The 26,470-nt window shown below is 44.2% G+C and overlaps 1 protein-coding gene and 1 long non-coding RNA gene across 6 annotated transcripts in view; one reads left to right on the top strand and one right to left on the bottom strand.

Annotated features, from left to right (window-relative positions):
* PLXNA1 (plexin A1) overlaps positions 1-26,470 on the bottom strand; it is a 299,658-nt gene that overhangs the window by 9,806 nt on the left and 263,382 nt on the right. For 2 of the 4 annotated variants that reach the window (XM_080996879.1, XM_080996880.1), the window contains exons 24-31: positions 17,956-18,102; positions 17,531-17,690; positions 16,255-16,406; positions 14,685-14,781; positions 13,427-13,617; positions 10,120-10,289; positions 7,851-8,063; positions 3,972-4,122 (exon numbers count right to left, since the gene is read on the bottom strand). In XM_080996879.1, the coding sequence (XP_080853005.1) occupies positions 3,972-4,122; positions 7,851-8,063; positions 10,120-10,289; positions 13,427-13,617; positions 14,685-14,781; positions 16,255-16,406; positions 17,531-17,690; positions 17,956-18,102 (1,281 nt within the window). The remainder of the gene's footprint in view (positions 1-3,971; positions 4,123-7,850; positions 8,064-10,119; positions 10,290-13,426; positions 13,618-14,684; positions 14,782-16,254; positions 16,407-17,530; positions 17,691-17,955; positions 18,103-26,470) is intronic. The other 2 variants (XM_080996881.1, XM_080996882.1) reach the window with 2 other exon arrangements.
* Positions 4,134-25,371, top strand: LOC308472274. 2 transcript variants are annotated; one of them, XR_013983397.1, is made up of 3 exons: positions 4,134-6,114; positions 20,427-20,503; positions 22,080-25,371. It is a non-coding gene; the product is annotated as an uncharacterized lncRNA (long non-coding RNA). The 2 variants fall into 2 exon arrangements; XR_013983398.1 differs by lacking the exon at positions 4,134-6,114 and adding an exon at positions 16,417-16,809.

Genomic DNA, 26,470 nt, shown 5'->3' with positions numbered 1-26,470 from the left:
TCCAGGAAATCTTGAAAAACTCTGCATCTTCACGCACTCAAGACTATATGAACTGAGAGATCATCAGGGATGTTGTGAACAGGGCTTTGGATTCTGAGGGGGGGAGGATGGGATTTGGCAGGAAAGCAGCTAGTGAAAGGGGCTGAGATAGTGAGGGAATGGTGGGATTTTTCTACAAAAAGGAGAGAGAGGTGCCCATCATCAGGAGTCCATTGAACCAAGTCCCACGCCCTTTAAATTGCGCTGCCAGATAAAGAACAGATGATTAAAATGCAAACCCATCAGAAATCCCATTATAGTGGCTAAGTTTGTTGTGAGTGCAAGGTGGATTTCTCTTTCCAATTAAATGTCAAAGCATCCATCAAAGGGGACTTGATTAACCATTTCATTGGCTGCATAATTGGAAATAAACTCTTGTATAATTAATAGACTGACTATTAGGAGGCAGGAAAGGTCCATCACAAGCCCTACAGGTAATTCCTTAATATGGAAATCAGCTCCTTTTGATTAAGAGCAGCTGTGGCGCCCTACAGGTCTCCAGCGCTAAACGTGCAAAACGTGCTGTGGAGAGTACACAGCGCTGCAGCTCAGGACCTTGCGGATGATGAAACACTTAAAAGCTCAGTGCAGTTTCTATAAAGGTGATTTGCCACATAGTTAGTGAATGCATGAAGAATCCTAAGAGTTGGAAAAGAGGGTAAAGCAGCTCAACTTCATTCCCTAGGGGAGGATAACTACTGTTAGCTTCCCATGGGAAATGTGATTCTACCACCTCCTCAGTACAAAAACTGAGCCTGCTGCAATTCTGCATGGGGATAACCAAGACCTGCATTGGCACATATGGAAGGACCCCAATACTCCATCCAAAGCGCAGAAAACGCCAATCACAGTGATTTCTATCTGGCCAAGCTCTGAATGCAAATGACACGTTAATCTGGCAGAAATAAAAAAGATGAAATTATTAAGGGTACTGGAGCTATTGAGTGACTAGGAACAGGAATTCTATTCATGGTTCGTGAATCCCTTTCTCTCTTGATTCAAGAAAGACTCACTACATTCTGAAAGATTTACAACCTGCTTTGTATTTGTTTGATCTTCTGTTATTGTGTTGCCCTTCTGGGAGCAGCACAGTAAAGAGGAAAACTACAGGGAGCATAAGAAGAGAGCGGGAGATGCATGTCTGTCACCTGTTTTAAGGAGCTGGGACCACTGTGATTAGGAAGATGCAAAAACCCAAATGAAAATTAATTATGATTTTCATTCAGTGCCAATGACAGCATATTATAGCACTGAACAACAGGAAAAATTATTCTCTCCCATTTCACATCAAAGAGGGTGCAATCGGGCTGCATGTAATTGTGTTTAATGAATGAAAACAAACAAAGGGAACAGCTGCTATTTATTAATCCCATTACAAATAATAAAAGAAGTTCCTGGGAGCTATGAACACACAAGCAGTGCTTTTAGAGCGGGCTATGGATGCACATCCAGCAGATGCCAGGCAGCGGTTAACCGGGAAAGACAAAGAATGGCAACTCACCCTGCATTCAGCTCATTAAGATCATGCTTTCCAAACACGTAGTGCTTGGCTTGTTATTGATTTCTGCTTTTAAGGCCTTGCTTATTTGTAATACTAATGAAAGGGAATGTTGGGAGCTGGAGACCAGCCCCAGGGCAGGCAGTTGCTATGAAAATGTCTCTAGGAACAGCTGGGGGGGGGTCACCTCTGGTTTCAGCTTTGTGGTGAATTTTGGTCTAAGGCAGATGGCTAGGATCTTGCCAAGAAGCCCTGCAACTGTGCAGGCTGCTAAGGCACTGCTAGTGTTAGCTATTTCCTAGTATGGGGACCATCCTTATTGCCTAGAAGTAGATACTCGTGCCTACTCCTACAGGAAAGACCTGCTGTAGGGATTCCTGGCTTACAGCAGGGAGGTCTACATCTGAGGCCACAGCAACTTTTCAAATTTAAATTAAGGTATTGTAAAATAAAAAGTTGCTTACAGTTTAATATGCAAAGAAAAAAAGCAATAATGATACTCTGTGTGTCATTTCATGTACACAAAGCTCTCCTGTTGGCAGACAACTGGAAAGGCAAAGGGTCTGCCAGTCTCCTCCTTGAGCAGATCTGTTAGGAAGCACCTTTTGATGTCTCAGCAAATGTGCTCCATATCTTTGAAGCCCTTAGAATCATAGAATTGCAGAGTTGGAAGGGACCCCCTAAGGGTCATCTAGGCCAATCCCCTGCAATGCAGGAATCTCAAGCATCCATGACAGGTGGCCAGCCAACCTCTGCTGAAAGCAGGTTGCAGAAGACGGAGCTGGGCTGGAGGGCAGAACACCAGCACAACATCCCATTTTGGCAGGAACTCTGCAATGGAAATGTAGAGAATATCCAAAGCAACCCTAAGTCTCTGCTCATGAAACATGTACGTATCTTCTTGCACCAGGCAGGTGGCCACACGTGGATCTTGTGTATGAAGGAACGACCACAACTACATTATTGTTCAGTTTTCGCTGACAGGCAGCATTTAGTCCAGCTGCCCAGCACTAATCTGCTGTCACTCAGAAATAATGCTTTGTCAATTTCCTTAGTGTGCAAACAACTACTTCATGGCTTGAGACAGACAAGACAACTGATACGGGTGTTTATGCCTGTTCTACTGAGCTGCAGTAACCTGAGCCTCAACCTGCTTTCCAAATGCCTTGCACCCTATCTAATTCTTCATTAATGCAGTCTGTTAGATCCCCCTCTTTGTGTTGCAACCTTTGCCCCTTCCCACGATAACTCCCTCTCTCTCCCCACCTTCTATCCACTTATGTACGTAAGAAACTGTGGGGCCACTCACCAGCTCTTGGAAGAACCTCCTTGCCCAGAGTAGTTTGGCAAACTCTTGTACAAAGGCTTTTATTGCTTTACACAAGCCACTATTCCCCCCCACTCCCCCAGGTCTCATTGTCGTTCAGCCGGGCAATAAAATCCATGTGATCCTATTACATATATTTTTATTAGTGTTATATATTTTATTGCTTTAATAAAGGATTGCAGAGAATGTGTTCACAGAAAAGTACTTTATGGAGTTTATACCAATTACGGCAGATGGGCTTTTAACCACTCCTTAAAACTTAAGAGGCTGGCTGAAGTGACTTCATGGCAAACATGCCCCCCCCCCCCACTCCTGGGATTGCAAATTAGGATACCATTGGAGACTACCCAGCATAGGGATAACTGAAAACAGTCAAGTGACATGCTAAGAGAGTGTTTTCCTCTGCTGTACTTCTGCATGTTCCTGTAGTTTAAGTTGGTGATTGAATGGCAAAGGGCAAGCGGGATTTTCTCTCTTTTCTTTTGTTACTTTGTTTAATTAATTAATTAATTGTATGCTTCCCCACTGTGTGATTTAGTCCCCTCTTTTGTATTTACCTGCTATATATTTGCTAACACTGTTGTGATGCTTACCCATTATTATTATTATTATTATTATTATTATTATTATTATTTCTTTCCTGGTGGGGGGGGATGAAGGTTAAAGTTGGCCTGTTTGTTTGTTTACCTTGAGCAGTTTGGACAGTTGCACGGGGGGAGGAACGGGGGAGAAAGGGGAAAACATGAGTATATAATAGCCTGCTGGATCCTGACAGGAACACCTGAGGGCAAAGCTGCATATCACAAGAGAAGCACAGTGTTCCCACCTTGGAGCACTAACACAGGGGGTTAAGGGGGTTCAATGGAGGAAAAGGAGTGGGCTGGAGTGTGGAGGTTTATCCGTACTCCAGCCACAGTTATCCCTTTCATGTACTCCACCGCCAGTCAGCTTTTAACTCCCCCCCCCCCAAATAAATAAGCAAGTCTAGTTTGCAGGGCAGAGAGGCCTCAGAAGAGGTTGGTGGGTATACAGGGCAGACCAGCCTTATGGAAAGAGGTCATTGACTCCTCTCCCTCCCACTGATCCTCCCCTACTGCTTCCCCTTACCTCATCCTTGTACTTGGTGATATATGAGTAGATCTCATGCAGCGCGCTCATACTGTTGAACTGGCTCAGGTGTAACCGGGACTGCTCTGCCAGGTAGGCGCTCATGTCTTGGTCGCTGATTGCTGGCATTTTAGCAATATCTGCATAATATCTATAGCAGGGAGCAGGAGAGACAGAAAGTCAGAAGGAAAACCTTTTCTGAAGACAAATCTAGGGACATCCAGAAGGAGAACAAGTGATTTGTTGTAACAAAGCAAAATATTAAACTGAAGCAACTGAGTACAGTATACTATGCGAAGCAAATTAAACAGTTTTCTACTCCTGTGCCAAATGACTCATAGAATCTCAGAATTGTAGAGCTGGAAGAGACCACGAGGGTCATCTAGTCCAACCCCCTGCAATGCCGGAATCTTTTGCCCAACATGGGGCTTGAGATTAAGAATCTCATGCTCCTTTGGATTTCCTATTGCACAGTCACACTGTGACAACAGGGCTCCTTATGGAGGAAATTCAATCCACCCATCAATAAACTGAAAGCAGACCGCTACTGGAGTACAGAAAACCTTTGTGTAACTTCAACCGCAATAGGTTGGTTAGTTGAGAAGTTTGTGGTGATCAGTTGAGTTTGTGGCAAATTAGGAAGTGTTAGGAGCATGTAAAATGGGTATTTGAAGGGATCAGAGGAATGCCCAGACCTTGTAAGCATCCAAGACAGATATAGAGTGAATATTCAGTCAACAGCAGACAGCTGGGAAAGATACACAAGGCTGTCCACAGACAAGCCATTGCCAATGCCACCATAACAGCATAATAGAGAATCCACAATGATACCTTAGTGAGAACTAGTGTGGTGTAATGGATAGACTTCTAGATTAGGACCAGAAAGACCAGGTTTCAGTTACTCAGCCCTGGCCAGCTCTCTCCCTCTTTATCAGCCGTATAATCACTTCATTTTAAAAAAGGATTTGTACAGCACCTTTTAAGGTCTACTCACTGAAACATGCAAGATAAAATGCAATGCAATCACAATATTAAAAATCAGCAGGAATGGAAAAAAACCACCTCTCCAACTAAATCCAATACCAAGTGCAATCCAGAACCATCAGGAATATTATGAAACAGCTATAGCAAACAACACAAGCAAAAGCCAGTGAAAACAAATAGGTCTTTAAGGCTTTCTTTAAACACCTGTAACAATGAGGGCCAATGGATACCTGCCAGCTACCACAAAAAAGGCCCTTTCCCTTGAGCCTGCCAACACAAGAGCTCTCAGGGGCGGGCAAGTCAGAAGTCTCTCCACTGACAATCTTAATGTGTGGGTGGATTAGTGTTTCACAGGACTGTTTCGAAGTTTAAAAAGATAGAGGAAGGAAGAACCATTCATGCTGTCCTGAGTCCATGGAAGGAGAACACAATAAAAAATGAAATTTTTCATCAGTTGAGGGAAATCAAGTTAGGCCAATCAGGAGTGGCGCAAGTCTATTTCCCTCAAACCATAGCCACCTCCCACACACCTGACACGGCTGCAAAGGAACAATCAGGAACCGTAAAGCGTGCTTCTGAATGTTCCTTGGCAAGTAAGGCTTGCTGTCAGCACTTATCAGAGGCAACAGCAAGTCCTCCAGGGATCAGTTGCACTACTCTGCAGTGCAGCCAATCATTGCTTTTGGCAGGAATCTTCCTTTGTCGCTTTGCTTCAGATCAAGCTAGGCCGAGAAGGGAGAAAGGAAAGAATCAGCAGCACACTTAGACTGCATGCCTGGTTCTTTCCTCTGACGTACATTCAGCTGATGTCATGGTGATGTCAGGTAACTGACAGGCTGACATCCTTACCCACCTGTCAAAATGGCCTGAGGGGAATAGGGGAGCTCAGGATCCAGCCCATCAACCAGATATTGTCCCCCACTCCCCCCGGATATAATCATCTATGCTTGATGCATATACCCTTGGGAACACGGAGGCAACATGGATATAAACTGAGGGGAGGGATATTTGTTGATGCAGTTCTTGGCAGTAACAGCTGGTAGTGAAGCAGCTGCTTGCTATGGAGGGCTCTATGCAATTCCAAAAAACTCTGTTGGGCTTTGCTCTGTTGTTGCAGACAGAAATTGAACAGCACACCTGTGATGGGAGCTTCTCTGAGGTAGGCTCTATGGAGCAGGTGAGCAGTGGAGGGGGGAAATTTCTGGTGTACGTACCTTCAAAAATATTTTTTATTATATTTATTAGAAATTTGACCCAATTGCTCTCTCTTTGATACAGAGGCACAGAAGAGAAAGGGGACCACTGTGCATGATGGCAGTCAAAAGTTTCTGTCTATGTATTTGTCACACAGCGGTATAAATAAGTAGAAATAATTCTGAATGCAATGTCCTTTGCCTTTCTCAATCAGAAATATGAAGCATTAATATAGTTTGAATTAAAAGCTGTGGCGCAGCTGGGATAATGGAAGAACATTGTTGCATCCTCAAGAAACCAAGAAAAGTGGAGCAATGCTGAACAGGCATCTGGTCAGGAGCAAATGGCAACACCTCTGGGAGGTGAAGATCAAAGGCCTCCCCTATCCTTTGGCCACAATCTCTGCCAAGGGATGGTGTTAAGATGCTTACAAGGGCACTTTCCTACCCAAAACCACAGATACATTTGGAGTGCAAAGGAGGCAGACATCTGGAGACACCAGTGACAAGGATTTCCCCTCATCTTCTCAAAGTGGGCGTGGGGTTCACTGCTTCAAGCAGAAGACTCCTGATTGTGCTGGACCCTTCCTTGCAGCTGCTGAGGATGCTCAATTCAATGCATCATACCTGTAAGCTTCCTTTTAATCTTTCTTAAGCTATGACATCTTCCATCCATCCACATCACAACTGGCCCAGAAATATGAAGTCACTACACTCCTGAGGTCCCCAGGAAACTTATAAACAAATTGACAACTCCACACTACTACCCCAAATCCTGAAATCTAGACATGCTGTGAAGAACAACAGGTCTGGGGAAATTTAAATGCTGCTAGAACTTTTTTTTTTAAGTCCAGCAAAAAAGGAGTCCAGCAAAAAAGGAGGAAGGAGATTCTTTGAGCAAACCTACTTAACAGTGTCCCGTTCATTTCTTACACATTGTCCATGGGGGCCTATGAGCTCAAGGAAACTGCTTCTCATGCTGCAAACAGCCTGGTGGGAAGAACTAAGGCTTCAACCCCATTTTCAGAGCATGTTCCTCTGTCAATTTCCCCCCTCTTTGTCAGCTGGGGTAGAAAAATGTCATGGTTTTGCCTGGTATATCAATATGGTGGTAGTGGTAGCAACAGATAGGTCTTTCACAGAACTGAGCTACCTCCAGTGAATTCCACTCTTTCTTCTTGTGTGACTCATTTTCAGTAGGAAACTTTTTGTGGGGTGGGGAAAATAATTTGTTAACAAGACAAACATGCCTGGAAAAGTGAACCAGAACCTTCTTGGTAAAATCCAAAACCTGCCTTCATCTTACCCAATATGACATGCTTGCACTTTTAACAAAATTAATTAAGATTGCAAGCTCCTTTGGCTAGAGATTTTGCTCTGCTCCTTTCCCTACAAATCACACTGGCAGCAGTTTCATTACAAACGGGTGCCTCCATTATTCCCCCATTCCCCCCCCCCCATGTGCTTTATTTATTAGTCATTGGGGACTGAGAGCAATTGTCCTCACTTTGAAAAACCAACCAACCTGTCTTTTCCAATTGGCTAGGAAGATTTCTTCACCCTCCAGTCCTGGGAGGTTCTTTCATATACATGTGCAGGTTTGCCAGGCTTTCCAGCCATTCAGAGCACACATTACAAAAGCAACTCTTCTTACACAGCTGCATCTTGCAAGGCCACCTCCCCCATGGTTGAAGCCACTCACCTTTCTACCCAGCTCTTATAGTTGGGGATGTCCTTGGCGTACAGTAGTTTATTGGAGGGAGAGTCTTTCCCTAGCTTGTGCTCAGAAGTTGAGCAGGAGTCCATGAATGTCTGAGCCACCACTGATAGGCAGGCATCAGTAATACTGTTCTTGTGAATGTCAAACACAAACTGGGGGTTCTTAATCACATTCACCCAAAAGCGCAGAGGTAGACTGCAAAGGAAAAGAAAGGAGGAAAGTCAGGCTGGGGAAACACATTATTTGGTAACTAAAAACAGGACCTGGCTGGCAATAACCTTTGGCTAGTCAGATTCCCAGAAAACAGGATAGATATTCTCTCTTAATCTCCATAGATGGTAGTGATTTGGAAACGTGGTTTACTAGCTCTTCTGCCCCTTTCTGCTACTTGCTCCAGACCCATCCCAACCCAGAATTCATGTTTCTCTTGACTGGATCTTCAAAATCCATTCTGTACAGCTGAGTGACTCCTATTTCCTTTCCCCAGAAATTCACAGCTGCTGGGGAAGCTCAAGCAATCTCTCTCCGAGAGAGAACCAAGTTTCAGACCCCTGCCAACACACTGAGATTTCTGGGGATATCCCCTCTCGTAATTCCTCACAGCTTCTGAGCCTAGCTAGGAGAGATTCCTACACATAGAAACCTACAATGTAAGGGAGAAGGCTAATCCAAATTCATTCTCCCTGGCATCTCATTTTCCATGTGGAATGATTTTTGTGTGTGCATGGAACAGTATTCCATGATCTGGACCCTCAGCTGCAGTCTGAAGTGGTATAGCCCAGGCACAGAGGTATACCACCTCAGGCACAGGTTCCCATGAATACATTTGACTCAAACACCAAATGCTTGGCTCTATAGTATTCTTATCATGTGAGTGCTGGGCACACATGCACATTTTAATTTCAGGAAATGATCTCAAGAAATGAACTCTGCACATTGAATTATCACCCTGGAATAAGCATGGCCATTAGTATGCAGGGGCCTGCCTCCCTGGACTCTGCTGAATTGGAAACCAGGCATCATTGGGATTCTTCCCTCTCTCCCTCCTCTCCCCTCCCAACACACCAACTCTTCCTTTATTACAGAAAGCATAGCGATAAATCAGTTCCAAGCGTTTCCATGCTCTCATATCGCCATTTAAAAATGTTTCTTTTTCAGCCCAGCTAATTACTGACAGTTACTGAACTATACAAAAGCAATTTGGACTTCCATTTAACAAATGCCAGAGATGAGAGTGTATGTTCTTGTCCCCTGAAATAGTTAAGAGGATCTGAGAGATGAAATCGGCAGAAGGGAAGAACGCAGTGGGGAGACATGAAACCTTGCATGTAGCAGAGGGCTTGTCACATCTCACCACTCGCTGAGCACCCAAATCCCCCTGTGCTCTAGTATAAATGGATAGGAAGACAGAATTTGGCTCTCTAGTGCTATGCATGCTGCTGGTGCTAACTTTCCTACTGTATTCTTAACTAATTATGATGGTGAAGTTTGCGCCAATCTTTAGCTATGACGGTTATATTAACTTACATTCAATTTGCACTGGTCCAGGGCAGTGTGCCCAACTCCCTTGCACTGGCTCTGATAGGCCAGCAGAAAGTGATCTAGCAGAAACTGTTTGAATGCATATTGGAGGCTTCACCTACCCCAGGAAAAAGTGGGATTTAAGTGGTACCTCGGGTTACGTATCCCTTTGGATACATAATCTTCAGGTTGCGAAGTGTATACTTGCGGGCTTCGCCGTGTGCGTGCACAGAAGCACTCAATCGCGCCATATGTGTGCGTAGAAGGGCGCTTCCATTTTACAGACTTTTCAGGATACTGCCAGACCTCCGGAATGGATCCCGTCCGTAACCAGAGGTACCACTGTACATTCATTTTCCACCTTTGGGAACTTGGTTTCCCACACGACTAAAGCGATTTCTACCACTTAATCTCTTATCTGAGAAAAACTGGGACAAACCAAGAGTTCCTGTGAGGTTTCCTAGCTCAGCATTGTCTGCACCAAGGTTGGGAATCCTTTCAATCCCAAAGGCCACATTTCCTTGTTGCCCACTCCCCCAAAGGCCACATGCCAGCAATGGACAGGACCACAAGGTGGGCAGGGCTGAATTAGGCAGGCCCAGAGTTGCATATAGTATCTGATTCTACACTGAGTGGCAGGGGCTCTCCAGGGTTGCAGACCACCCCACCTGGAGACTCCCTTCTGCATGCACAGATTGTGTTCTAAAACCGAGCTGTGGGCCCTACTTACCAATTACTCTTCCAAGTGTGCCTGACATCGTAGTCATTGATCTGGTGCTTATCAGCTTGTTCATCCAGGAAATCAAACATGTACTTGATGGCGAGAGGCAAGGCACTCCCTCGGTGGGCGGTGCTGAATATGGTCTCAAAGAGGTCGTCAACAAACTTCTGCAAGGTTCCCTGGATGTAGAAAAACGGTGGCAATGGAATGAAGGCATAGTCTGCTTGGAAGGCATAATGATCCCATTGAGATTATAAGAAGAAAAGTTATGCCCTGAAATGACACTGGCATTGCCAGTGAAAGCCACAGAAATGTACAGGCTGTGTTACAGAAGTGATCTCATCTCTTCACAACATCCATAGACAAAGCAGATCAGGTGACACCTGTTCTTGGGCCTACTCTACAAGTAAGACTGAAGCATCAATGAAGGCTGTTTTACATAGTAAAATGCAAGGAATCTAAGCACTCTGCCATGTGTGTTTCATCTGCAATTCAGAAGTAGGCTTAGCCATAGCAGACTGTCATAGAGTGCAACCATTTCCCCATGGGGGCACCAGACGATACCCTCTTAGTATCCATCCATTAGGGGGCACTTGTTTGCAGTATCAGTCACTTATGAATCTTGAATTTAAAAATCCCCTTCTGATGGTAAGACTTATTTTATAGGCAGAGAAAGGAATTTGGTTATAACCCTGATCTTTTGAGAGTTCCAGGTCACTGTGTGTTAGCCACAAGTTCATTCATGTTCAATCGAATGCTATACTTGGCTTGCTGAAGGTTTTAAGTTCTTACAAGGATAGATAAACACATAGCTACTGAAGTATGAAATACATTCAATACATGAAGCTACAGTAGTACCTTGGTTCTCAAACAGCTTAGTTGACAAACAAATCGGCTCCCAAATGCCGAAAACCCAGAAGTGTTCCAGTTTCCGAAGGTTTACTGGAAGCTGAATGTCCGACGCCACTTCTGCTTGAGTGCAGGAAGCTCCTGTAGCCAATCAGAAGCTGTGCCTTGGTTTTTTAACGGTTTTGGGAGTCGAATGGACGTCTGGAATGGATTAAGTTCAAGAACCAAGGTTCTACTGTATAATACACCTGAACTGTGTTGAATTTGCAAAGTTAAGCAGTAATTAGTGCTGTGCTTAAGTTTTTCACATAAGAGCCAGTGTGGTGTAGTGGTTAAGAGCGGTAGTCTCGTAAGTCTGGGGAACCGGGTTCGCGTCTCTGCTCCTCCACAAGCACCTGCTGGGTGACCTTGGGCCACTCACACTTCTTTGAAGTCTCTCAGCCCCACTCACCCCACAGAGTGTTTGTTGTGGGGGAGGAAGGGAAAGGAGAATGTTAGCCGCTTTGAGACTCCTTAAAGGGAGTGAAAGGCGGAATATCAAATCCAAACTCTTCCTCTTCTTCTTCATAAGACTATGATAGAAATCCATGAGAAGCTTCATGAAAAGCACGCCCATTTTCATCTTTTTTTTCTTTTCTTTGGCTGTTTGAAGCTAGATGGCACATGCTGAGCCAGCTGACAACCCACCTAATCCATCCTAATGATGATTGTCAAGGTGGTTTGTGGCAGACACCACTATTAATTTTTATCTCAGAATGCACTTTGCACTGGGGGCATTTTGGGATAAGAAATGTGGCAGCTGGCGGCTTGCTACAGCATTGAGAACTCTGGCGAATTTTGTGCCCACCCCCCAAAATATTCCTTCACACTCCTCTGAAAATTGCAAGAATTAGCCTGTTTCCCCACCTGCTCTTGGAGGAATGTTTTTGATTCAGGATGAGCAGCAACACACAGCAGCCAACCTCCAGTGAGAAAATAAATAGCTATGGTAGATTATTACAATTTATTATTTGGTCTGGGAATAAAGTAGGAGAGAGGGAGAGAGAGATTCGGCTGTGCCATTTGCATGCCAGCTCCTGCAATTAATGTGGCTTTCTCCAGTTCTCAGAACTCGACAATATTATTTTTGTTTGCTTTTGTACAAATCTTATATTATTGACCATTTGATTTACATCAGAAACCAGGGCAGCAATTACACAGTGTGAGTAGCCATTGGACTTTTAAAGCTCCCTTGCCTCGGCTTTTGCTGATGCAGAGTGCTGATAAAATGAGGGCGTCTATCAAGCATATGAACAATGAGCACAGGGGAAATCAGTGATTGCAGCAACCGGAGGCTGGGATTCAGTTTTGCTTCGTCAACAGCTAGGATGCAAAACTAGTCTTTGCAGCTGGGTGTTTGGGGTTTTTTCCTTTTGTCCAAATGTAACTGGGGCCAGAAATGCTCCATAGGTAGGTGAAGAGTTTAAAAGAATGAAGCCAGGTCCCTCTGCATATATTGAGAGGCAGAAGAACCTGGGCCCATGCCTATCACCAGGCCAAGTGGGCTGATTAGGATTACCAGTGGCCCGGAAAAATAAAGAAAGGGATTTTAAAATCCCATCTAGGGGTTGTCTTTGTATTTAAAGCATGACACCGGGCTGGGCTGGAGAGTGTACCTTGAAGACTGAAACTGGCTTGTCTGTCTGATTGCCTGATCATCTGTCACTCAAACCAAAACACACTCTTTTCCTTTCTTTTTGCTTATTCCTTGAGGTCAAAAGTTGTGTAAGGAATTCAAGGAATGGAGCAGGTGAACAGAGACAGAAATTTTAAGACAACAGCAGCCGTGCTATCACAGAAGCCCAAGAGCTAGTGGTGAAGCCTATGTAGGGAACTTCTGCTCATGACCTCTGGTTTTGGGTGTGTATAAGTGTGGTTTGGTTTAGTTTTGCTGGCTTGCTGGTTTTACTAGAGCTAGGTATGAGTGGGCTGGGCAAGAAAAGTGCATCATCCTTCTTGCAAAATGTTACATATGCCGTTAGCATGTGCAGGGAGCAGATCACTCTGGGACAGCAAGGCATCTAGAGTAAGCATTGGCTAGCTCCCATCTTGTGATAATGGGCCCAGAGGCTGATAATGTATGCTGTGGGGAAGGGATAAGTTTCTCTAAAGAACCTTGGATTTCAATTGCTGCTGCAATGCTATATTATCATTAGAATCTCTTGCGATGCAACTGCAGCAGTGAGAACTCCAAACCCTTAAGTGTTTGGTGTTAAGCAGATAAGAGGCCAGAAATCATCGCAAATGGAATAATAAGTTGTCTCCATATACTCTCTGCTGATTTATAACAGCAAGACTGAAGAGGGCAGAAACTTGACAGCATGGTAGGATGAAAGACCCATCAAATTCTGTGTGTGACTTGGCAGTCTGTACATCTACTCGAACTTTAGAACGCATCTAGGTAGAGCCTTCCTTCCTTCCGATTTACCTTGGTGGCTAGCAGGCGGGTCAAGTAGATTTCTGAGACCATCTTGCTGCCACGGTCACCTTCTCGCTGGTCCATGTGATCGTGATTCTTCACCAGGTGCCACAGCTTGGTGCCGCTCTCCAGGTCAGGAGTGATCATGGGGGTCCGGGAACGGAGGCTGTCAGGGCTGCTGGCTGTCCGGAGCATACTCTCTGTGAGGAAACCACATGCAATGGGAACCGCCTCTCCCTCCTTTGCTGCCTTCCAGCCTCAGCTGTCCTCCCTCCACCTCACTTAGTTTGCAGCAAGGCCTGTCACACCACCAAGAGTATATGATTCGTGTTGGGCTACCCTTTAGAACCAGGCAACAAAAGTTCATAGGCTGGGTGGCTCTATTAACCAAGAAATCATTGGACTTCCTCTTTCTTTCTTTTTTTACTGCCAGGGGAACTGCAAGCAGTGAGCAAAAGCTGCTAAAACCTAAGGCCAGCTCATACTGTTGGCAGGTTCTCTCCAGTCCTAACCTGCCCAAATACATGTTCTATCAAATACATGAGACATCAACCTGCTGTGCCATTCATATAAGATACTTCTGAAGGACCCCTGGGATCTCTGAGGAGGAACGGCAGGCTATAAATATGGTTAGACAGACAGACAGACAGACAGACATCTTTTTCTGCTCTGCTAGTTTTAACTGGCTGCTTTTGCATTTTAAAGGGGGAAGATGAAAGGAAACTCTTTCTTCAAACACACTGGGTTGTATCCAATGCTGTGCACAGGAAGTTCTGCTCAAATCAAAACACTTCTTAAACAAACGTTAAAGAGCTGTAGTTCTCCCCCCCCCACCACACCCTTTCCGCAACAAAGTGCTAACTTAAGGGTGTGTCACAATAGATACCTTACTTATCCTCATCAACTAACATGGAAATTTATTCTTGCCAGGGACTTTAACTAAGAGACCCTGACAAAAAATACAAGTTTCGCAGAAGTAATTACACAGGATATGACGAGTCAACAGGTAGAGGGATGAGACAGAATCAGAAGAAGAATTTCTGAAGTGACATTGGTAGGTTTGCTATAAGTAGCACTGAGGTGGGCTTGGGTGATTTTCTCTTCCAAAACTGATGCATGAGACATTGGAAAGGGGTTAAGAAAAGTTGCTTTGGCTGCAATATTGCATCTTTTCTGCTCTGCCTTTGCTTCAGGAAGACTGATTCCTAATCTCCAGACTGTTCCAGAATTCCAGACAGCAAGCAATGACGGCTGTTTTCTCACTTACCATATCTGCTGAGTGATTTGGTGAAGGTGGAGGAGTTGGAAATGTTGTAAGCTGAATTCTGCTTGGGCACCAGGGCCACAGAGGAACTATCTGTCACCTATAGCAAGAATATTAGCAAAACAAAGATTGAATGGTCTTTTCAGATCCACATATCATGCATCTCTCATCCCAGTAGCTCCTCACACTAAGACAAGCTGAAATTGCAATTGCCTATTCAGTGGGTTCCCAAAGGCAGTTCGATACAATGGACCAACGGACCATCATGCCTCAGGGAAAAGATGGAAGCTGAGGTAGTCTGATTACACTTGCAGGTCAACATCCCCATTCTATCCTCTCCTCAGCTTAACTTGCTCTGAGGGAAATTCTAACTTTCTACATTTTTAAACATTTTCTCTTTTTTCATGTATCTTGCTCGCATTCTAAAACATTTAGCTAGGTATTGTCCTAATAACTGCCCCACTTTGAGGAAATACCCCCACACTAGTACACTACCCCTCAATTCAGGGGTTGGGAACCTGAGGCCTAAAGGTCAAATATGGCCCTCCAGAATTCTCTCAAAATTCTGCCTAGTAGGCCACACCCCTCACTGACCCTACTGTGCACTCTTCCTTACGTGTTTTTGCATGACTGTATGGAGGATAGAAGTCTGTGTGTGTGTAGAAACTAGCCTGCTGTACAAAGATAAATTTTCATTCATTGCTCCACCCACTTCTGCCTCTGCCCCTCCCCTTGATGCCCTCAAGCTTGTCCAGAAGGGAATGAGGACCTTGGGCTGGAAAGGGTTACCTGTCCCTGCCTTAATTCTTTCTGAGGAGAAGCCATGTTGGGCTAGGTGTGTAGAGGATGGAAACTTGACAGTCCCTTGCCCCAGCAAGGCTGACTGTGAATGCAGAAAGCTGGCAAGTGACAAGGTGGCCTACTATCTGCGGGCAGCTGCAAAGGCAAGCAGTGAGTGGTTCCCACTGGCCCACAACCCATGTCATTTCAAACTGGATCCCTTCTGAAAGGCTGAGCCAACCCCCTTAGATGTCCAAAAGGGTGCATCAGGGTATACAGTGGTACCTCAGGTTAAATACTTAATTCGTTCCGGAGGTCCGTACTTAACCTGAAACTGTTCTTAACCTGAAGCACCACTTTAGCTAATGGGGCCTCCTGCTGCCGCCGCACCGCCAAAGCACAATTTCTGTTCTCATCCTGAAGCAAAGTTCTTAACCTGAAGCACTATTTCTGGGTTAGCGGAGTCTGTAACCTGAAGCGTATGTAACCTGAAGCGTATGTAACCTGAGGTACCACTGTATATTAAAAGACCACTCTAGATTGTTTGGCAGTATACTCAGGAACTGTCCTGTTTGTGACTGATCATTAATCTACATTACACAATATCCAGATTACAGTCAAGAGTGTATCATGCATTTCTCTTGTATCAGATGCAGAGGTTGTCTGCAGTGCCCTTCTCTCACACTGTACACATGAAGCATCTAAAGTTGAGTGAACTTAGTTGTGGCACTTAGATGTGCCACACAGTTTCTTGTGCCACACCTCTACAGCTAAACCCAGCAGACCACCACACCTGGTAATGGGCGAGAGTGTTGAGCCTTTTCCAGTCATTGTCAATCTTTGTCGTGACATCTTCATCTTGCAGTATTATCCGAGCCATCCTGCCCTGCCGCCACTCTGCACCGATGGAAGAGAAGGGCATAGGGTCACTGGGGATCGTGCTCACTTTGGACAGATCACAGAACGAAAGGCATGGAGAGCATGTGAGTGAGGCGTGGCACAAACAGTTTTTAAAAGCCACACCCCACTTTAAACCCTTGGCTGTCTTGTGCGCCGCCAGCAGCTATGCTGATGAGGCTGGCCAAACATTTAGATGGAGAATAACTGACTCATTTTCTCCTGTCTGTACTCCATTTGCAAAAATGGGATATCACTGTTCTTGAGCAGCACCATCCTACTGCTTGACCCCGTTCAGTGAATCTCCAAGCAACAGAAATATCTGCAGCTGACCCGTGTTCCTTTTATTTTCCCTTATTGAGAATCTCAAATTTTCAATGCTGACTGAGCACTACTGTCTCAGCCAATGAAAACACTGGCTTCCAAACTCTGGGTCCAACAATCTATTCAGGTGATTCACAACAAGCATCAATGAGAAAATGTATAGCTCTTCTTAAATTTCAGGATGTTATGTGTGGAATCTTTACAAATGCAGAATTTAGAAGACTAAAGTACAGAATGCAGCGCTGAGACTTGCTCCTTCTTACATTCCATGGTGCAGCATCTGATGTTGTGCTAGGACCAGCAAGTACACATTAAGAACATTTTCCCCAGCAGGAGATTGAACGATGACCTCGCTTGCAAATTGAAGGGCATCTAAGTTTCAAACTACATTGGACAATGGCAAAGGCCTGATTTCTAAGCTAAAATGTATGCAAGCAGGTCTGGGATGCTAAGTCACCTGCCAACCACTTACCTTCATGCAGCCTTTCCTGCAAGGCTTGATGGACTCTCTTTCTATATCAGAGCCCAACTTTTGGAAAAGTGGCAGTTGGGAAAAGGTTGTGGGGAGGAAAGTGGTTGGCAACAGATGACACCTTAAAGACTAATAGATTTTATTTTGGTAGCATAGACTTTCATGGACTAGAGACCTTTGTATATGACAAAACCAACGCAAGCTGATGCTCCAAATAAGTATGTTACTCTTTAAAGTTCCACTAGACTGTTGCTTTTGCTGCAACAAGCTAACATAGCTACCTCTGCAAGTACAAATGCAATATGAACTGGTTGTGTAAATCCACCCTTTAGTATACACTGACTGCACAGCAAACATCTGTAGCTCTGCAACTTACCCAGGTCCATGTCCCCTGCCTTAGGTCTCTGTGAGTAAGGGACTCCTTTATACACAGCATCCAAAAGCTTCTCCTTCACTTGTGTGATGGTGTCACAGTTTAGAACCTTGACCGGGATCTCGGGAGCGTTTTCATTCTCAGGGTTCACACAGTTCAGCGTCTATATGAGAGAAAAAGGTAAATATATTTGCATGATGGGATTTGCCACATTGCACTATGGTTGCATATTGGGGGAATGCCGAGGGAAATGGGCAAGAGAATGAGAAGTCATCAAACTGCCTTGGAAGCTTTACCCCCTTTTCCAGTCATTAGGTTGGAAATTTTGGGGAATGCAAAATTTTGCAGTGGAATTTCTTACCCCCCCCCCCAATAACATTGACCCTGCTGATCAGATTCCAGAAAACCAGGCTCCCACTTGCACTAACCAGCATTTTGTAGTCAATTTGTTGACGGATGAGCTTGTCTTCACTTAAGGAGTAGCGAGCCTCTCCAGTGATAGCATCAATGGGTCCCTTCTCCATCTGCTGTTTGATGGCACAGTAAAGCATGAACAGAGGTTCACCTGCACACTCCTAAAGAGAAGGGAGGAAGACAGGGCATTAGATAGAACATCCCTTGAAATACCTAAAATAAGCAGCTGTTTCCAAATCAAACTTGAATTGGAGGCTGATTTTATTAAACACTACTTCCATGTAATAAATAATAATAATAATAATAATAATAATAATAATAATAATAATTTGCTGGACCCTGGAGAACATGCTTCGAATGTATACACAGAAATGACCAGTGTTGTAGTAAGATCAAAGTTTGGCTAATGATTACGGTATGTTGTTTAGTACCTTTGGATCTTGCTCCATTTGCTTTCATATGGTATCTCCTTTGACCCCTATCTTGCCAAGAAAAGCCATTCTTTGGAAAATCTTATCAGAAAAATCCTACTCTTTGCAAAATACAAGTCAATTGTTTCAGTTGGCTTTTCACATAAACAAAATAATGGACAAGGTGTTTTCTGAATATATGGCAGCTATTAATGCTGAGGTACATGATGGTTTGAGAAACAAAGCAGTGAAAAAGCATGTGTGAACTTTATAAATTCCAGAACTTCACCGAAGATCACTGATCTACAGGGATTATAACCCTAATTTCCCCCCAAAGTGTAGGCTCAATTGGGCAGCACAAAATATCCAATACATGGGGATGGACAAGGCATGAGCAAAGACTTCATAAGATAAAGTAGACCATAAAGGGCTATCTCAAGTGGTTGTTCAGTAGGTATCTGGGTTGACTGATGTGGTTTTCTACAAGTTTTTCTGCAAATTAATTCTCCATGTTCATTCTTACCCATTATTGGATCAAGTCAATGAGCCATATAACCTAGAATCAATCTCCGACAATAGCCAGGACCTGGTTCTTCAGAAAAGGATATATGACAACTGCAAAACAATCCATTAACTATTGTTCACTCAGAGCTTCCAGCATTATGAAGTTAAGAGACAAGCTGGACATAAATCTGCCTTCCTCTACATTGATGGGGAAACTGGCCCTCCAAATGTTGTCGGACTCCACCTCCCATCAGTCCCAGCCAGCATGGTCAATAGTCAGGAATGGATTTGTATATCCTCTATGAATTTGTCTCATCAGTACAAAAAAATCCAGATTCTACAACTCTCCATAGCCATGTGCCTCATAAGTCAATCCTTAGATACGTGAAATAAATGCTTCCTGTTGTTTCTTCTTCAATTACTAAATGGTCACACGATTTCATTCTAATAAAAGAAATGGAAGTCTGTGATTGTCGTGCAATTAAAAGTAAACAAAAGGAGCCAGTAGACTCCCAGCTGAAAAAGTGTCAACCTCAGCAGTCAGGTGTGTATGATTAAAATGGACTGGAAGTGAGGTGCTGAAGCAGGGGAGAAGAGATGGAAATTAATAGGATGAGTGTGAAAGACATTTGAGAAGGTGAGGGGGGAACTAGAGAGACATCACTCTGAAAACTATTATCAGTGGATTGAGACATTGACTTCAACAGTGTTTGGATCAGACGTATAGTAATGCTACATAGCTGGTCCCCAGGAGTGTTTCAGTATTTTCTTGTGCAATCTTTTATGCCAACTAGGGTGAAGATGAAAACAGGAGGGGTAAAGACAAAAATCCCAAGTGACCTCAGTCCTGCCACCTCTTTCCCAGCTGGCCACCATCAAAACAAATTCTACTTTGGTGCAAAGTGCATCTCCTCTCTCTGCCACCATATGCTGTTAGCATCTCGTTAGCATCTGCAGTAATTAAAGAGACAGCTGCTAACGAGCAAGAACAGGCATACATCATCCCTAGACCTACCGACAACACGCCTGTCTTTGAAATTATGTTTCATTTGCAAACTTGGCTTCATTAAGTCTGCTTGGGAAAGAAAGAGAGAGAGAGAACCAATGTGGGTGCTATGCTGTTTATTAATAACTGTCTTGTCTCCTCATAATGCACAAGCCAAATGATGGCCGTACATTAACAGGCATGCATGGCAATTACACTCCAGCATGGCAAGACTCTCCCATTTTTGCCTGCCCTCCTCCCTTTTCAGGTGAGGCCAGAAATTCAAGCCTCTTCCAAGGAGGGCTATTATTACTTATAAAAGCTAACTGCAAACCATTCAGGCACAAAAAAGCAACACAGATGGAGAATAAATTGAAGATGGCTCCTTGGTCGTATCTTGTTTGTCTGTTGTGATCTCTCATCACACAGTTTTCTCCCACTTGCAGTCAGCTGAGGAGCCATGCATTGCTTGAGAGCAAGGTGCCTGACCTGTTATCAGGGCTGTTTAAAGGCACTCTTGAGAGCAGTGGATTGCTTTTTACCTTTTGATCACCTCTGAAGACTAACCCTGTTTTAATGTTCTCAGTCCTGAGAGGTTCTGGATACTGCGTCTTATACAATGGACAACAGACAGAGAGGGCTTCGTGTTCTTTAAAACTTGGGGTAAGTATTAACTAGTTAATTATGTTTGGTAACTGCTCTTGAACTGTCTGACTCCCAGCTACAAAAGTACAGTTGGGCAGGTTGCCATAATCATGCAATAGTAGAAGAACTTTCCCTAAGAATTAGCGGGTTCAATATCTGTTTGCAAAGGGAAGTGGGAGGATTTGGCATGGATCTGCTAGAGAGCAGATTGTGGTTTCAAGCTAACAGTGATACACCCATTTAAAACAGGCCACTGAATCTGCTCTAGCAAAGCCAACAGTGAGCTCAGTAGATCAACTTTATGCCAAATGATGTGTTAGCCAGCTCTTTCTTATTTACGGGAAGGCTATCACACATACTGACTCCAGGATAACCTGCTTTGGCTCTTTGCCACTTTTATTAAGTCTCCAAACACAAAAGATGAAATTACTTTTGCCTTCTCTTAAGGGAGGTACATGGGCAAATAGGGTTCACAAAGCATTTGGTTGGGTCCCTCAGATGCTGAGAGATCTGTAGGTGCAGTACATGCTGGAGGCATGAATGGTACCTGCCAGGGCCATAGAAGACCTTGAGCCCCAACCCCCCCCCCCCTTGTATGCTGATATCACTGGAGGGCACCAAGTTCTGATCCGATGGGTTGGCTACATGGGGAAGGCAAGTGAAATCCGGATGGATCCCACTGTAGAATAAATCAGTGAGTGTCTATTAGGGTAGAGGATAATTACATTCAGTCCACATTTTTATACAAACCAACCTAATTCGCACCTCCTGGACTAATATACAGATTGGAATGCAATTATTATTCAGATGTTGCACATCTCTGTATTTTATGGCTCAAAATATGCACCAAAATGTGTAAAAAAGTATTAATGGCATATTTTAACATAAAACATGTTTAGAAATGCATGCTTTGAGAAAAAATACATATTTAAATAAGCTTTTTGTGATAAAATATGTATTTCAATAATGTGTAAATATTAATTTTCATAGATTTTCTTTTAAAAACCACAGATTAATGTGGAAATAGGATGGAACAGACTTACAAACACATGCAAGATTGAAGCAGACTGGAAATAAGATGGTTCCGTCCATCCTTGGTCTTCAGCACTCTGAATACTGTCTAAGACTGGCCAAAATCCCAAATCTCTCCCCCACCACACACATTTTGCAAACCCCCATAATTTGGTGACTTTCTGTCTGGACTACTGTAATGTAATGTGCTGTATGAGGACCTGCCCTTGAAGAAAGTCCAGAGGCTATAGTCAGTACAGAATGAGGCTGCTAGGTTGGTAACTGGGGCAGTCCAATGAGACCATGTGTCGCTAGTTCCGAAAGCACTGCACTGGGTGCCAATGAGCCATTGGCACAAATGAAGGTGTTAGTGCCAGCATATGAAACCCTAAATGACCCAAGGACCCCAAAGAGCACCTTCCCCATTATAAGCTATCTCAGCCCCTATGAACAGCTAGTGAGGCCTTGTTGGCTGTGACTGCGGGAAGGGGGCTATGACCCATGACAGGGCCTTTTCAGTGGTGGCTCTGTTCGTGGAATGCCACGGTTAGGTGTGATTGTCTCTATCACTATTGACTTTCAGGAGGAGTTTGAAAACACTGCTGTTTACCCAGGCATTCGACAGCTGAAGGACAGTGCTCCTGGCAACTGCGAAATCACAGGATGAGAGAATGTTTTTAACCGTAGCTGTTTTCAAAATGCTTAAAAAAATGTTTTGTTGTGGATGTGGTTTGCTTCCATGTGCTCCTTTAGGAGGAAGGATGGGATATTAATAAATAAGTTTAAAATAGTAACCAAGCCCATAAAACCAGGCAAAGGTAAGTTGGCATCTTTAGGCAAGGACTTATGTTAACACCACATGCTCCCCAACAGCTTTGGAGCAGGGATTATGTGCTGATCTGCAAAGATAAGAAGCACTTTAGCAGCTGACAGCGAGACACCAGCCAGCACCTACCACATAGCTCTAACAACTTCTTTGTGTAAGGAGACAATGCTTTTCCTGGGCTCATCATAAGTCTGCGCGCAATCTTTTAAAAATGACATAGACCAAAACACACTTTTATGCAACAGGACAGTGACTGCACAGTCAATATGGGATGAGCTTTTAGAATTCACGGCTCTGAACCCAGTTCCTGGAAGGAATGGATCTGAGGCAAAACCAAACATTTGAGCATAAAATACAAAACCAAACATGAAGAAAGCCACCGATAACTTGCTGAGATGACTCCCCCCAAACCCTGGAAGTATGGCAATTCCAGCACATAGCCCAGCCCTCCTCAATTTAGCCTGGTGCCTTCCAGATGTTTTGGAGTGAAATTCCTATCAGCCAGTTTTTATAATCCAAAACATCAAGAGGGTACCACAATGAGGAAAGCTTACATAGGATTCTATCCGATGTAAAACCTACTCAGAGTAGGCACATTAAAAGTAATGGTCGATAGTAACTTAGATAGAGGAGACCTATCAAAATGAATCTATTTCATTTCCTTTCAACTATTTGTATACTGCTTAATCACAATCATCGCTAAGCAGCGTACAAGAAGCCCAATACAGTAAGCTTCAAGGCCAACTAGGGATTTCAACCCTGGTTCTCCCAGTCCAGTACTGTAACCACTACACCAAACTCTTACTGAAAACACCACAATCTCTGGCAGAGATGTTTCCAGGTCCTCTGACCCGATAACCTTTTAACTGGAGATTCCAGAGCTTGAACCTAGGGCCTTCTGCATGCTCTACCACTGATCAGTTGGCCCTCTCTGACACAAATGCAGGGCTGAGATCTCACAAATAAACTAAAGGATCTAGAGGCCTGCTCTGCTCTTTACATATTGTCTGCTAATGTTTCCATTACCTTTGTTCCACTGACAACTCAGCACTGTTTCCAGGAGTTCTCCTATCTATAGCTTTCTCTGAGCTTTCTCTGGCCAATATTAAGTAGGCACAGTGGCTGTAGACCCCAGCTCCTGCGAAAAGCAGAAGGGCCTAAAGGCCAAATGCTCTTGAGAAGGGCATCTCCTTTAACCTTCAACAGATTAAGAGAAGCTGCAGGATGCAGAGTAAAGTGTAAACATTGGCATTTGCATATGAGTGCCTGCGTATGTGGAGAGAAAGCCTGAAGCAGCATGAGCCAAACTATCTAACGCTCAGTGTCTTATTGATGAGATTTAGCTCATCAGGCACCTAATATTGTGCATTTTTCAATGCTCCTCTTTATCTGCTTCGCTCTCCCATTCCCTGGGATGGCTCATTAGGAGGCTGATGAATGGCGCTCGAGGCCTCAACAAAAGCACCACTGCCCGGGCCTGCCGATTCCACGATGCCTGCCTGTCCCTACCTCTGCCACAAACAACACCTGGGCAGCCAGGGCAAAGGAAGCGGGGAGAGGACAGAGAGAGGAGGGAGAAGAAGAGCAGCACATTGATCTCGGCCTTCAGTGGTGCTGAATCAATATATCATTTCCCTCACAGATGATTGGCAGGGTTTCTTTTCATTCCTTTAAGGGCCTTGTGCTGTTGCTGTGTAGCTGTCACAAGAGGCTGGCTAATGCTACATCCTTGTATGCTACACCTATTGTGAGTGTTCATCTCATGAAGGGCTCAGGCTGGAGATAAGCACTGAGCTATGGGAGAGCAGAGCTCGGCTCTATATAGCAGCAAGAGTTGCATCCAAATTGTGAGCCCCGCTGCCCATACTGGAAGGTGCTGCTTTGAGTAGAGTCCTCTCCAGTAGAGCTACTTCTGCAATGGAGAGGGAGAGCTTCTGGTCTCACTAGGTCTTCAACAGAGTTCTCTGAGTCAAAGGATGGCAGTGCCACATCCTCTGACTGATGGGACACTGGTCCCCGCAAGCTTGTTGGGTAGCAGCACTTCTGAACTGGCCGCATATGCTCTCCCTCTTCTGATTTGGAGTCCTTAGCTCCACCACCTCTTCTGGTCCCTGACACACCCATGGGAATAATTCGTGCCTATCTGAGGACATGTGGGCCGACCAGCAAGTGTACAAACATAATCCAAATCTGGGGGGCATCCTTAGTGCTGCAAATCAGAGGTGGTCCTACAAACCCTTCCCTACAGGAAAGGCAGTAAATATAAGATACCACCATTCTTTTTTTCCTTTGTTCTGGTCATCAACAGCTCATTTTGACTCAAGGACACAAACTCATGCCCCAGCTGCAGAGGCATTCCCTTGCCAGGTCCTTCTCCAAAGACATGTTTTCGCAAAAAATCACCAAAGGCTACACACACAAAAATGCAAGTACGTTCACTTGCTGGATTTGCATGTGCTTTTGCTACAGTGTGAGGCAGTGTGGGGTGGGACCATATATTTCCCTGCTGGCAAAGTGCTTGTGGGGAAGCCTGTTTCAAGTATCTTGACTACTACTTCTCATTTCACAAACACCTGCAATCCTCCTCCCTTTAAAGCTACTCAAGAGAAATGATATTCTAGACATCAGTTGATGGGAGCTGTCTCTTGCTGCTGGTTACATACATTGCTCTTTTGTACTGAGGAGACTGGAACACGGAGCAGGGTAAAGGTAGGTGGCTGCAACTATGGTGCACTTGGCTCAAATGACAATGGCTCGTATGAGATGTAATGGTTGGAGAGCTCTAAGAACCAAGTCTGAACACGATGAACTAAACTACAAATTTACATCATAGTCAGCAATAGCATGTCTATAGGGAACGCACCCTTCTATTGTCTAGGGAAATTTTCATTCTCGTTCTCCTTCATATACTCTCAAACTAAAACTTGCCATATGGTCAGTTTTTGACCAGTCTGTTTTTATCTTTTGTGTGTGTGTGTTTTAAATAAAGCCTGGCTTACTGCCACTCCAAACAAAATAAAAACCAGCAAGAAGGTTTCCTTCTCACATATTGTCAGAGCTATCTTTTTTGTAATAAGTTTTTATTGAAGAATTTTGAACTGTATAATACAAGCAACGAAACACACAAGCACAACACAACAAAGCAAGCAGCAAAGGAGATTAAAAGAACAAAATAATGGGTCACAGTTTCTTATATATCTTGAGTAAAGGTGGAAAGGGGAGGAAGAAAAGGCTAGGTGGAAGGTGAGGCAATGGCCTGGGGTCACTGTTATATCGAGTCTTTCCAGAAGACCATCTGGGTAGCAGAAGGGAGGAATTCCTCCACTGAATCATTTATAAATGAGAGGGAGGGAAATTGGGTGACAGCAAAAGCATCAGGCTTTGCCTGGTCCATACTCAAGACAATTTGTGCGAATAAACTTTTCTGATAAATCTATTTGCCACATGCACTGGCACCATGATTCAAGCATAAAATCAGGCCTTTTCCATCCCCCCAATAGCCATGCAAGGAGCTGTCAGGAGGAAAGTCAAAATGTCTCTATGGAGCAGCCTTGGGCTGGTAAATGGGCAGCAAGAGCAAGAACAGGAGATTTAGGGACAGTTTGCTTGGTTATTAAGGATAGGTGATTAAATATTTTGTCCCCAAATCAATTGGGGAAAAGCCACCACATGTGTACTCTGATCTGTGCTGTGAAAGAACGCTGCCCTGAGACTGTAGAGCCCATTTCTCTGAATGCAGAAAATCTGGGGGCGGCGGGGATCAATGTTCAAATATCCAAGGACCATGCTTTCCAGAAGCTTAAGCACATAAAACAACATTGGCGTGCTCTCTCTCTCTCTCTCTCTGTGTGTGTGTGTGTTATCATTAGAACTCGGTATATGTTGGCTCACTAATGACATTCTGCAATGGCAACCGTTCTGGTAGGCTCGATTGCTTTGTACATTTCAGAGAAATGGGAAGAGGAAAGGAGAACGCTGCATGGAAATGAACTTCAGCAACTGATGTGATCCTGCTCCTCTTCCTCAAAGCAGCTCGAAGAGCTTGGTAACTAACCTGCAGGACAGATTTATATACTTGTGCTTGCATGCACAAAGAATGGAGGAATGGAAAGAGCCAGTCCATTGGATTTGGGTGGTGACAAATGGCG

Source organism: Podarcis pityusensis (assembly GCF_964106645.2).
Source record: "Podarcis pityusensis genome assembly, chromosome: 2".
Classification (NCBI taxonomy): Eukaryota; Metazoa; Chordata; class Lepidosauria; order Squamata; family Lacertidae; genus Podarcis; species Podarcis pityusensis.
The sequence above is the reverse complement of the archived record's forward strand: the minus strand, read 5'-3'. Positions and strand labels throughout refer to the sequence as shown.